Genomic DNA, 13,744 nt, shown 5'->3' with positions numbered 1-13,744 from the left:
GCTTAATCCTAGGTGCCTTAATCCTGCAAGCTTTAGTGCAGTTGTGACCTCCAAGTTAGAGTGGAGAATTAGAAGCAATGTTTGTTCCGTTGTACCTTTGAAACCACAAATTTGTTCTACATGGATTCCAGCCTTCTTTCTAAACCACTCTGCTTTCTCTATAGCTAAAGCTTTTGAGCAGCATTGTACAAGTCATGTGATTTATGGAAACTTGGGGGGGGGGGTTACCCCAGTTGTGAAAGTATTGGTTTTCTAGGCACTTCAAAAGTAGAGTATTATACATACTAAAGTGAAGCATTTCTTATTCAGCAGATAGCATTCACCTATGCAGTGTCTGTTAATGTAGGGTTGCCATACTGTTGAGCTATTTTTATGGAAATTTGCCAAAATATCAACCCTTCCGACATGGATTGCCACCCCGGTCATTTTTACCAATTTTTGGAAATTCCAACCAGACGCTGTTTCCACCAGACGAATCCTGCATATGTATGGCAGCCTGAGTTAATGACCAGGGAGGGGCAGCAGTATTTTTCATACATACAACACACCATGCAGCTTGTCCATGTTCTCGAATCTCAGCAGCTGAAATTGGACCAGACTGTACCCTGAACCCATTAATTGATTGAACTGATGGATTTGTGGTATTCAAGTCATGGCAGATGCTAATGACTTTATCTCCAAAGAATGCTTAGCAAATGGGTCACAGCAGGCTACTGAGAGTTTTAAAATATTGTGATGTAAATCAGGCTGAAGGCCTTGAGCCACTCTAGTAGACAGCACTACATAAACAGGCTGTTGGCAGAGTGCTGTTTCTTCACCAGTAGCAGCACAGTTGCTTGTTGAGACCTATTCTGATTCCTGTACCTACAGCTGAGCACAGCCAGAACTCTTTCCTGTGGTCCTCACTACTTCTCCAGAGCTTCAGGCTCAGATTCCTCAGGCTCCATCTATTTTGCATTATGCAGTGATAGGCTAGTGCACAAATGCATGTAAGTTATGACTGAATATGTGACTAGCCTCCACTGAAAAGTATCATGGATGAGGTCCTGTCAAAAACCATCACTTAACATTATAATCACAAGATAAACATGCAGTATAATAATTCCATTTGATTTTATGACATAACTCCTATAAGGAGCAGTAGTATTTGAGGTGCACAAAAATAAATAATGACAATCCATTTAATTTTGACATTAGACAGAGTATCAATGCCAGAACTTGACAGTCAGGCACCACAATATTTCACCTAGGAAATTAATGCACAGTGTTAAAGAAAGATTGAACAGTTTAACAACAGCAATGTAATTTTTTCCTCCTCTAGTAAAAACCTAAAGCCCACTCACTATTTTCTCTACCGCAAACTCAACTGCCATGAAAACTGATTCTTTCATTTGGAGCTATCTCTTCCTCCTCCTCACAGGAAACTTCATCAAGGGCAGTAGACCTCTCAAAAGTGAAGAATCTGGCTCCCTATAGCAAAGACTTGCCTGTCATTAATATAGGATCTAGCTGCAGGCCACCTTTGGCAAGCCACTGTTACCATAGGCTTAGCCTCGACTCATCTGCAATCTAGAAATATTACTTCCCTTCCCACCTTGCAGGGTTTTAAACATCATTGAGGTTGTGGTCACTTTATTTGTATGTTGCTTTTCTGTATACATCCCATTCAAAGTGGTTCACAGCCAAGCATGACACTGACACAAGTGATTCACACAAAGGGCTCTGAACATTCTAAAGTAATGCACACATTTGATAGTTTAAGGGATGAGTAGTATTTTTAAATACTAAACCACTGAGCCTTCAGGAGAGGGCAGAGTATAATTATGAAGTAATTATGCTTCTTTACATGAACAATATCACACAACTAATCTGACCAGTCTATTCAACCCTAGACGTACTCCATTCATTTAAATAGGAATACGGTAAAACCCTGTCCTCATGAATATTAACTCACTGGTAAAAATGTGAAGAGCAGTGACTGATTGCATCTTTGGCGATAAAAGTTTATTACTTGAGGTGTTTAATCTGATAGGTATTTTGAGCCTTCCAGAAATTAGGTCAAACTTGAGATTGATCTAAATCTAAACCAAATGCATTTTCTTAATAGACTTGTTTTGTTCCACCTCATCTTGCTCCCCACCTCTGTAGCAGTACACCCTGTGTCCCCTTCGTGTTTTGCTCCTCAGTGGTTACCATTGATTGGTTTGAGGTAGGGGAAAGAAACATATGCAAGCAGAAAGCAAAGGGGGAGGGAGAAATGTGGCAAATAGATGTAAAAGATTATGGCCCTAATTCACCTAGTTAGCAATTGCTAAGACCATTGAAAGATATGGGACTCTGGTAGCCACAAATAACTTGTTTTGGTTTCAGTAAAACGTGTAGCGCAATCCTATGTATGTGTACTCCTAAATTTGTATAGGATTGTAGCCTGAATCATGACTGACTGTAGCTGGACTGGGGCATATAGTCAATCTAACATCAATACCATGAGCTATCCTGGTGTGTCTTCTCATTATCAGAATGAGATGGAGCTTCCTTTTGTGGGGTTCACTCAAGACACTCTGTTTTAGCTCACTACCAGCACATTAAAAGTATAAACAGTTTCCTTGCCCTTTTACATGACTTTATTGATGATGCAGGAATTCTAATCTGCTTTGGTGACTGAGAATATTTCAAGGACAAGGAGCAATCTTGTGTGCCACAGCTCAGGATGACTAATGTAGTGTGCATATAGTTTAATGAAGGAAAGGGACTGCTTTAGGATAACAAGGTATCTTCAATCCCTTCCAGCTCCTGTGATTCAGTGATTAATCTGCCTTAACCTGTTTGTTTGTTTGTTTGTTTGTTTGTTTGTTTGTTTGTTTGTTTTTTAACCTGACCAAGTTATGCCGTTGAAAACTATTGAGTGATGTGACAGAAATGACCACACTGTGGTTTGATCAATTAATCAATTACAGGTCAAGAGTTATAAAACCATTTGGCACATAGAAGGCAAGAAGCATTTGAAAGCCTTGATCTCCTTATGGGCCAATAAAAAAGTCAGTTGCTTCACAAAGTGTAACAAATACTATGAGGATATAGGATCTCAACCATCTGTATTTGGAACATCCAGTTTTTAAAAACCCTTAGGCTATCTGCTGCCTGGATGCTTCAGTACTGTAATTTCTTCCCGTTTCTCTCAGTGAGTTTTATATGCTTGGCAGTGCTGCTGCTGATTGACAACAAATTGATGAGGTGGGAAGTGAGCCATAAGGGAACAAGGTGCTCTCCCATGGGCCTGCTCATGTTGTGCAATGGTGTCTAGGGAAGTGGACCACTTGAAGGCATTCTTACGATCTGATGTTGCTCCTTTCTACTCATGGAGTAGTTATATTCTGCTCTAGTGCATGGCCTATGAGCTGGTGTAGGCTCTCTGATCTCTGCTGTCTACACTGTATTTGTTGTGTGAAAGTTCTTGCAGCAAGTCAGAGGGACAGGCTTCCCACACTATTAGAATATGAAACTCCCAGCTACCACTGTGCTAATTAATGGCAGCTGGGATACACTCCCTTTGCCCAGAGATAGTTTAAAGAATAATGTATGTTTACTTACGTTCTCCTAATTAGGGGATTCAGATGATGAAAAAAAAAGACCTTCATTGACCAGCCTAAAAGATAAGCATATAATGCTTGTAAGGCTTAATTAAGGTGGGCCCTAGATGTTGTCATTGTTTTATAATGGTTAGCACTTTGCTTTTTCACGAACTTAAGAAATAATAATTATGCTTTATCTATATAGAATTTTTATAGTATGCCAGTGTTGTTTTATGTTAATTTAGAATTAAATGCTTGCTTCTACTTGGACTGAACCTAGAATTTGATTAGAATCATAGAATTGTAGAGTTGGAAGGGATCCTGAGGACAGTTTAGTCCCAACCCCCTGCACACGGGGATAGAATCTGCAACCTTGGCATTATCAGCACCATGCTCTAACCAACTCGAACTATTCAGGCTAGAAAAACAATTAAATGTCTAAATTATGAAATCTCCCTCATCCTTATAATAAACACATAAGGGAGATTGTTATTGTCCCCATTTATATTACGGGCAACTGTGGCTTACTGATTTGGCAAATGCCACCCAACTAGTCCATGACTGAAATGGAATTTGAATCTATGTATGACCCGGAAGCTGTACGCTGGCTCCCTCGGCCAATAAAGCAAAATGAGCACCGCAACCCCCGAGTCGGTCTCGACTGGACCTAATGGTCAGGGGTCCCATTACGCAAAATATTAAATACATTCTCCACAATTTCTCCCCACAATAAATTACTAATTTTTAATACTTAGTTCACATCCTCTCTCAAGACTGCATCTCTTTTGTGGAGCTGTCACATTTTCTCTAACACTCAATTTGCAATACTTCGTATCAGGCAAAATCCAATGCTGTACACATTGCTCTCATGGTTGTGACATAGGATTCAATTGCATGCCTCTTGGAAATTGTCTGCAGTACAGTAAGCCCACAATTTAAGCACAGTTAACTTGTGTGCATTCAACTTTATGTGCTTGCCAAAAAAATTTTTTAAGTAAAATAAATAAAAAAAAATGGGGCAACATCCAGAAAAACCCCTAGCAATTCACCTCACCACCTTTGCACCTAATGTGTTTGGACTACTGTACACACAATTTTGGCTTTATGTGCAATCCCTGGAACATAATCCCCCACCCATTAAATTGTGGGTTTACTGTATTAGCAACTAGTATACATTTCACCATCTGAAGCTTTGTGATTTTAAAAAAGTCAACAGGGATTGGGTGTTGGTATGCAAAGGTAGAGTGTGCTCATAAGCTTCCCAGATCACACTCAGATTTGCAGTTTCTCTCAGTTGTGGCTTCTTCCTGTTCCGTCCTCAATCCCTTTGTCTGCCCCATTCTTCTCCCTGCTATGCACCACACCTGGAGTCCTGTTCACTACAGCAGGTGACAGGGGGTAGACAAAGGCACCTAGAAACAAATTGATGGGACTTGTAGCTGCTGCAATTTCTGCTTTAATCGCTAGCTTTAAAGGGAGAGAGTAAATCTCCAGGATGCCACCTGACAAACCTAACCTCCCTCTTTCATTAACCTTTTATAAAATAAAAAACGTTGAGCAGCAGCATGAAAACCTATCAAGCTACTTCCGCATTACAGAATAATATTGTACTCTATTGGCATTGAGTTGGGCTGGCTAGAGTATTGTGCTTACACACAAAGGATAAAATGCGGCACTCATTGTTTGCTTGTGTAGAAAGGCCGAGTCAAGCCCTCTATCCACTAGCCCACAAAGACTGCTTAGCCAGAGCCGCATGTTAATCTGGTTTCCCTTTCTGACTGAACTGGAACTTAGAAGCATATGGTGTAATAGTACAATCTTCTCCCTGTGCTAATTGTGAAGCAGTTTGCTGACACACTGTGCTAGTAATGGCTGTGTCCCCTATCTATGCATGCCAAGCTCTAGCAGAAGGAGCTATGAAACGTCAGTGTACCTGGAACAGAAAATACAACCTGCCAGGGCAGGCTGAAATATTCATGCATTATAATTCCTTCCAAAACAATGTTAGCAAGCTCAATTCTTCATCGCCTTTTCCCTGGACTGATGCAGTCCTTCCTATTGCAGCAGAAGCAGCATCACTACAGCGCAGTAACCATGGCAAGACTATGTTCAGAGCAAAAACACTACGCTGGATAGGTAGAATTTTCCCTGGGTGGGTGTTTCATTCAGAGAGAGAGAGAGAGAAAGAGAGAGAGAGATTGGGTGACCTCAGCTGCTGTGAGTCATCCTGCAGAGATGAGAGGGAAAAGCAGTGAAGAAAAACAAAACAAAATCCAGACCAATCCCTGTATGGGTAATATAGGAACAGGCAGTGTCTGGAATAGAAACCAGGCGAGGGAAGGGCAGAGAGAGGCATGGGGTGGGAGAACAGAGGACGTGGGGTGGGGTTCTGCTGTCTTTTTGGGAAGCCTAATTCGGATAAGGAGAGGGAAGCAGCCGAGCAGGCGAAAAAAGAGAAACAAAACACCTCGTTGAGAGTTGCAGATTCACAGCATGCTGGCTGCAATCTCCCCTGCTCTACTCGCTCTCCCGCCCGCTCCTGAAAACCCCAAAGTCGTCCCGTTCGCTTTTGATCTTTCCCCCCGCCCTCCCCCTCTCCACTGCGTGGAATTCCAGCTGCTCGCTTCCAGTGGCGCCAGAGGGGCTCAAGGCGCGCGGGGGTGGGTTGGTGGGGGGGCGCGAGAGAAAACGGGAGCGCCTCCTCGTTCATATTGTCAGAAACGGCGGGTGCGGGAGGGGCCTCGTGGTCTGTGTGCGCCCCCACCCTCCCGCGCCAGCCAGCCAGCCAGCCAGCTGCTCCGCTTTGCTCTCTGAGGCGATCTATATCCCCTCGCTGTTCTCCTCCCTCTGGCGCGGCCCGGGTCCTTTGGCCGCCGCTGCTGCTGAGGCGGCGGGAGCCGAAGTTTTCCAGCCACGGAACGCCAGACAGTTGCCCGCTCTGTTCCTGGCTGGCTGCCTCCCTGCCGTGCCGCCTCCTCCTCCTCCTCCCCCCTAGGGCACGGACGTCGCGCGCGACCGCGGGCGGACTCTTTCCCTTGCCGCGGTGTCTCCCCCGCGCCCTCCCCGCTCCTCCCTCTCCCGCCCGAGCCAACGCGTTTGTGTCTGGCGGAGGGAGACGGCGCGTTGTGCCGGTCTCCATGGCAGTGGGCTCGTGTGGGCGGAGTGGTCGGGGCCGCAGCGCGGCTCTGAGAGAACGGCTCCCCCGCCCCCTCCGCTCTGCCCTCCCTTCCGTGTGTTTGTGTCAGGCTGGTCGCGGCGGCGGCTGAGCGGCTGCCCGGGGCGCCCGGCTCGGAGCGGCGGGCGAGAGGAGGCAGAGACCCCCCCCCGGTCCCCCGTCTCTCTCACACACGAAGCCCCGACGCGCGGACGCCCTCCCCCCGCCTCGGCTCCTCTAGGCATGGGCGACCCTTAGCGAGAGCGAGGGAGAGAGAAGGGGGGAGACGCGAGCGAGCGAGCGAGCGCGGCGGCTGGTGCGGTTGGCTGCTCGCTCTGCTCTTCGGTTGCGGCCGCCATGGCGGTGGCGGTGGAGTCGCGGCCGGAGCTGGTGGGGAAGCGGTTCTTGTGCGTCGGAGGAGACGAGCCGCCCGAGAACGGGCGTTGGAGAGCCGGCGTCATCCGCACCGTCTCGCACCGGGACTCGCGGAGCCCCGAGTTGTCGGTAAGAGGCTGCCATTCCCGTCTCCCTCCGTCCCTCCCTCAGGGGGGTCCCGGCCCAGCCCCTCCCGCGAAGCGGACACCCCCCCCCCGACGCCGCCCCGGAGCCGAAAATGTGGGGAGCGGAAAGCAGCGAGGAGGACTCCCTGCCCTTTCCGAGGAGTGCAATGGCTTTCTCCCCTATAGAGAGCCCTTTTAAGGGCGAGAGCAGGGAGGGGGACGAAGTGTGGGGCTTCTCTTTTCTTCTCCACACAAACACACGCATATATGGGGCCACATATATGGGGTGTGTTTGTTGGGGCGAGTGAGAGGAGTGGAGGTAGTAACAGGACACTCCCCCCTCCCTGCTCGTGAAAGGGGGGGAGGCGACGAGGGAGTTTAAACATGACACATCCGCTCTCATTTCCCCTTTTCTAGGCCCCGAACAGAGAAGGGGCTTACAGTGGGTTAGCAACAGCAGAAAATCTCTTCTCCCCCCACCCCTCTCTCTCTCTGCTTCCCACCCAGCCTCATCTTTAAGGAAGGGAAGCGCCAATTGCTCGTCCGTTTTCTGGTGTAATGTGGGCTTTTTTGCGCCCACTGTATGTGTGCGGGTTTTTTTGGGGGGGGTGAGGGGGGATGTCTGGTGTTGAACCAGGTTGATTCGGATCATTGAACGGGGGGCGGGGGATACCGTGATTACACAGCAGCAGCCGCCAACTGTTGGTGATTTGCAGATGGGAGTTCTTAGGAAAGAAGGGTTGTCTTTCACACGCACAGACGACAACACACACACACACACACACGTACATATATACTTTGCTGCCGCTGCTTCGCTTCGCAATATTAATGTGGAGTTGTGTATGTTCCCAGCATATGTGATGAGGAAAGCGGATAGAAGGCATTGGTTTTTGATTCACATTCTTGTGAGAAATGTAGCTGTTGGTTTGGCCCGTTCATTCCTTTAAATACCACCCTGTAAAACAGGCGCTGGCTGTCCTCTGGCAAATCTGGTGGGTGGGTCTTTGTTTTTTAAATGCCATAGGTTGAGCAGTTGTAGTCAAACAGAAAACCTCCTCTTGTGGAATTTTTATAAACGTTTTAAGAAGCCATTGGTCTTTCGAACTAGTGTGTCTCCTGCCAGTGTTTTCCTAATGGGTGTAGGAATGTGAATGGAGGGAGGGAGGGAGCCAGGATATATTGTGGGGGAAGGGAAGGAAAAAGCAACCAGGATTTCCTTGCCCTGTGTAAGAAATACATACTACTCAAATTCCATTTACAGTTTTTCTAAAGATTTAACATTTATGTTCAATGCTTGCTGGAGAATCTAGCTATGTGATACATGTTACTGCTACAGTTGTACAAGCTGCATTTTAAAAAAATGCTGCAGTGCTTATAAAAACTTAGTTTCTCTGTTTTCCCAGTGGTCTTTAAATTGGCTTCCCGATTACCTCCAAGTACCATTAATAACAAATTGTTCAAGGATTTTTCTTTTAACAAATTAAATAGGAAAATAATGATACTTACTTTTAGACAGTAATATTTGCTTCACTGCTGACAATGTGCTGTTCTCGTTTTTGTGGGTCTGTTGTGTGACTGTTTTACAGAGGAAGGGTGCTTTTTAAAGATTGTAAATATCCCTTTTGATGTTGCTTTAAAATCCTGAACTTTTTATTTTATACTTAATTGTAAATGTATGTAATGCATGCTTATAAAGAAGTAGCATATTTACTTTGATGTAAAATATTTGGAGAAATGACTATACCCCTTCCTTTTTCTAGTCCACCACTTAGCAGTTAAAGTCTATGGAGAAACATAGGAAAAATAGAAAGAGCTGAAAGAGCCGAATATAATTTCCCCAAAAATCCACCCCTTTTTTTGGCATATATGCTTACAAACTTAATTCCTTCATAAATCCTGCAACCTCCTGCCCCCAGCAAATTGATGGGTGGAGCTTAGACTTGCTGCCAGGATATATCTGCTCACAGTTGTTTAAAATAAATAGAGGAGGTGTGTACTGGAAATTGTGAGCACAGCACCTTCAATGAATGAAAGAAAAACATTAAGAAGCAAATGGTTGGTAAAAATCATGCAATGCTGCTGTAGAAATGAAAAAGGGTGGCTTTGCTGTTGTTCATCGCTTAAGTCTTGTTAAAATAGCTTGAGCATTCCCACGCTTAAGATGTGATGCGAAGTGCTCATCTTCTAAAGTATTGGGCGGGGTGGGGGGGCCTATAAGTCATAACAGTGCAGGCATGGTTGGGGAGGCGTTGTAGCAGATACTGTTTACTAGGAGCCCATGAGTGTCACACAGCTGATCTCACATTAGCTAAAACTGCAGTGGAGGTACTAGCTGGACAAAGAATATTATTTTCCTAGCAACAAATACTGTAGTTTGTATATAGAAAATACAGTATCAGTGTTGTAAAAGAGTGTTACCTTGAGTGTAGGTATCCAGGTCCTTCGCAGCAAATTAATATCTGCATTAGTTGAAAACTGGAATCCTATGCATGCTTACCAGTGAGTATATACCTGTTGTGCTGCTTGGGATGTATTTTCAAGAGAGCAAGTAGAGAACAAGCTGCCCCAATTGTTACTGTTCTCATAGCAGTGTGATAAGGTGCAAAGTAAAGAAAGACCCACAGTCCAAAGTTCTGCATCTTTTTAGAGGAAAGGTTAGATTTTATTGTACTAAGGTTTAGGAGTACAGATTACAATTGCAAATCTTCTATATAGGGTTAAGTTCTATTCTAATTACTGGAATGTAGAAGGAGTTCCTTGGCCATTGCTGGCTTCTCTAGTATTTGACTGCTGTTGTGGGTGGAGCATCTTTGTTAATCCTTCTACGCTTCCATTCTTAGGTTGTTTCTATGAATAGTTCTAAAGTCTGTTGGTACTCAGAGTGAAATAGAAATCATTTATGTTTGAGGTAAGGGAGTGGTGGTTTAGTTCATCTATGCAGTATTCAGATAGCAATTTAGAAAACTGCCCAGTGTTGTAAATTTCACTGCACTAGACATAAGCTACCAGCAAATCAAAAGCATTAAAACCAGACTGTTTTCTAAAACTTTTTGTTGTAGACCACTCTTCTGGTTTGCTTTACAGGCCACAACATTTTTAATGTTACAGTCCTAAGAGGCCACTTGAAATATATTGTGGAGTACTATAAATTCAGAGTAGGAGTAACTATGTTAGTTCCTCCACCTTCTTTTTGAGACTGTATATGTATATACTGTGTGTGAGAGAGAGAGAGTGTGTGTGTGTGTGCGCGCGCGCTTCATTTTCGGGTATTTGTCAATGGGACACTGAAGTGGTGTAACAAGGAATATGGTCACACCAGCTGGCAGTGATTATTTTACTGCTGGTATACGCTGTCTGGAAAATGAGCATGTTGTCTTTGCGTTGCACACGGCATTCTCTGATCCAGAATTTGAAATCCTTCGTTAGCTCCAGTTGTATTTCTACTTGCATTATAAATGGTTCTGGAAACTTGATACAAGCATAGTATGCATGTATAATGTATAATGTATAACTACCTAAATGCAGACGTACTCTGTGAATCTCAGGAGGGAATATTAAGCTTGTGCCAGAAATTCAGCTCAGAGAGCCTTTCAGACTAATTTCAGACTCCTCTGTGGTCCTCCCTATTCCTCTTGGAGTCTGGAAAATTGGGACTATGGAAAAAAACACAAGGATAAACCTTGAGTCTACCCTGGTGTAAAACCTAGCATATCATTTTGTAAAACAAACAAACCAGGAGTGGTCACCCAACCCAAATCCTGCCACCCAAGCCTTATCCAATTCAGATATTTATTTCTCTTGTATTCAGAACTAAGGTCTCTGTATCTCTTTCTGCCCCATATCACAAGTAGGCAGGTGACTGCCTTTTAGCAAGCCTAGCCTAGCCTAAAATGTCCTACATTGGGCATAGGTAATAAAATGGTTATTAGAATTAGGACTGAGGACAGTGTGAAGACCCTATGGGGTTACTTGCTATAATTACTTTTGTGTTCAACATCTGTAATTAAGAAAGCTTTTTTCACATAAAAGGTCATTTGTTAATGTTAGGCAGATGTTTGGTATTTCATTAGTAATATTAACCCAAGAAATCACATTTTTCTGCAGTCGAAAAGTGTTGCATAATATGCTGAACTAACAAGTCTACAGTTGAAACTCAAATCTCAGAAGTGTCAACAAATGAGATATTTCTGTTTATCTTCTCTGTTACTTATAAACAGACGTTTGAGCCTGTCTCCAGATAGCAAGCTTTAGGGAAAGAGCATTTTGCTTAAAACATACACTAGAGCTATCATTCCTTTCAAATAAAAACATAATGCTTTTAGTGATGAAATGTATAGTTTTGTGTTAGAAAAAAAAATCAGTTATTTATAAACACTCAGAAATAGTTTGTGAAGGATTGGATATTAAGAAATTTTGAGTTTGAGGAACCACTTAATATACAGTGGTACCTCTGGATGAGGACGGGATCCGTTCCGGAGCGCCGTTCGCATCCTGAAGTGAACGCAACCTGCGTGCGTGGGTCACGATTTGCCGCTTCTGCGCATGCGCGTGACGTCATTTTGAGCGCATGCACGAGCAGTGAAACCCGGAAGTAACACGCTCCATTACTTCCGGGTCGCCGCAGAGCGCAACCCAAAAATGCTCAACCTGAAGCATATTCAACTCAAGGTATGACTGTACAGTAAATAAATGTGTAGAACATCCTTGTAAATTGGGTCCCGAAAGTTACAGTGGTACCTCTGGCTGTGAACGGGATCCATTCCGGCGGCCCGTTCACAACATGAAAAGCCCGCAACCTGAAGCACCGTATCTGCCACATATGCCAGCTGCCTGCAATCTGTCGCATCCCTGGCAGCCCACTTGCTTGCCTGAGTGAAATTCTGTGACCAAATTCTTATAGTGACCAAACGAGTGGTTAAGAACAAGGGTCCTATGTGAAGATTGTGCCTATTTTACTAGGTAAAGAGGACTCCTGGATGGTTAAGTCTAGTCAAAGGCGACTATGGGGTCGCAGTGCTCATCTCGCTTTCAGGACGAAGGAGCCGGTATTTGTCCACAGACAGCTTTCTGGATCATGTGGCCAGCATGACTAAACTGCTTCTGGCGCAATGGCACAGTGTGACGGAAACCAGAGCGCACAGAAACGCCGTTTAACTTCCTGCCACAACGGTACCTATTTATCTACTTGCACTGGCGTGCTTTCAAACTGCTAGGTAGGCAGGAACTGGGACAGAGCAACAGGAGCTCACCCCGTTGTGTGGATTCAAACCACCAACCTTCTGATCGGCAAGCCCAAGAGGCTCAATGGTTTAGACCACAGCACCACTATGTATATCCACTTTGGGAGCCATCTTCCAGGTTCTTTTGAAAATGTGTATACTCAATAAAAGAGACAAATGTGCAGTTGTCTCACATGATCTTTATCCAGATCTTTTCCCCAGTTTGAGTCTTCCTGTGCTTATGCTTACGCAGCCAAATTCACACCACCAGTGCACCAACAGATAGATGTGGGGTAACCTCAAGGTACAGGTACAGGTCTGGAGGAAAAAACTTGAGAGGGGCATCCACAAAACAAAACAGCCCAATAATAACTCAGACTGGCAGAGGCAGGGAATCCCAAAACTGTCTGAAAACAGAAATCGAATGGAGCGTCCAGAGCAGGATAACAAAGAAACGGATATAGGATAGAAATATAGTCCTCTAATTGGATAGGTCACTTTCTGATCCACGCTGAGAAGCTAAATGTCCCTGGAGAACTGCTCATTACAATCAATAACAAATTTAAAAATGGGCTCACACACGTTGTGTGTATCTGCTTGAGGGGGGGGGGATAATGAAGTGAATTGGGGTGATTCAGGGAAGTGTTAGACACTCAGATATATAAGCTGTTTTCCAAATGGCACCAGGCATAGGCAAACTCCGGCCCTCCAGAAGTTTAGGACTACGATTCCCATCATCCCTGACCACTGGTCCTGTTAGCTAGGGATGATGGGAATTGTGGTCCCAAACATCTGGAGGGCCGGAGTTTGCCTATGCCTGTCTTAAACCAAGGTTACGTTTGCCACAAAAAAGTCTAGTCACTTTTTTAAAAAGACAGACATATTCAAATTAATCAGGAAACTGTTCTTTAACCAGGGAGAAGAAAGGCAAGAAATTGGCATTTTTTTACAAGGCATTTCAAAGGATAGCAATTTTACTTTGAATTCAACCAAGGAAGGAATCTGTGGTAGCCAAAATCACAATAATTATTTAATTATGTTAAGACAAATGTGCTAAATATGTACCTGTGTTAAATATACACAGTAACTAATGGTTAAAAAAGGAATGTGGTCTTTTAAACTTAGTGCCACAGTGAACTTTAAAAGTGGGGGGAGTCTCCTTCACCTACAGACTTGTGCTATTTCTAAAATTATAAACACATCACATATTCAAAGGCTAGACAGATCTGTAGGGGGATGACGACTGCCTTCAGTTCCCTGTAGTTCCCAAATACGCTCCTAGTTGCTACAGACCGCATC

General features: G+C 44.3%; 1 protein-coding gene across 3 annotated transcripts in view; it reads left to right on the top strand.

Annotated features, from left to right (window-relative positions):
- JMJD1C (jumonji domain containing 1C) overlaps positions 1–13,744 on the top strand; it is a 121,596-nt gene that overhangs the window by 12,401 nt on the left and 95,451 nt on the right. For 2 of the 3 annotated variants that reach the window (XM_079975568.1, XM_079975567.1), the window contains exon 1: positions 6,827–7,230. The exons of the other annotated variant lie outside the window; for it this stretch is intronic. In XM_079975568.1, the coding sequence (XP_079831694.1) occupies positions 7,084–7,230 (147 nt within the window). In that variant the 5' untranslated portion in view covers positions 6,827–7,083. Of the gene's footprint in view, positions 1–6,826; positions 7,231–13,744 lie in introns of those variants that run through there. 3 annotated transcript variants of the gene reach the window in all.

The sequence above is a fragment of the Podarcis cretensis genome (assembly GCF_951804945.1).
Source record: "Podarcis cretensis genome assembly, chromosome: 5".
Classification (NCBI taxonomy): Eukaryota; Metazoa; Chordata; class Lepidosauria; order Squamata; family Lacertidae; genus Podarcis; species Podarcis cretensis.
Note: the sequence above shows the minus strand (reverse complement) of the source record. Positions and strands in the feature narration are given on the sequence as shown.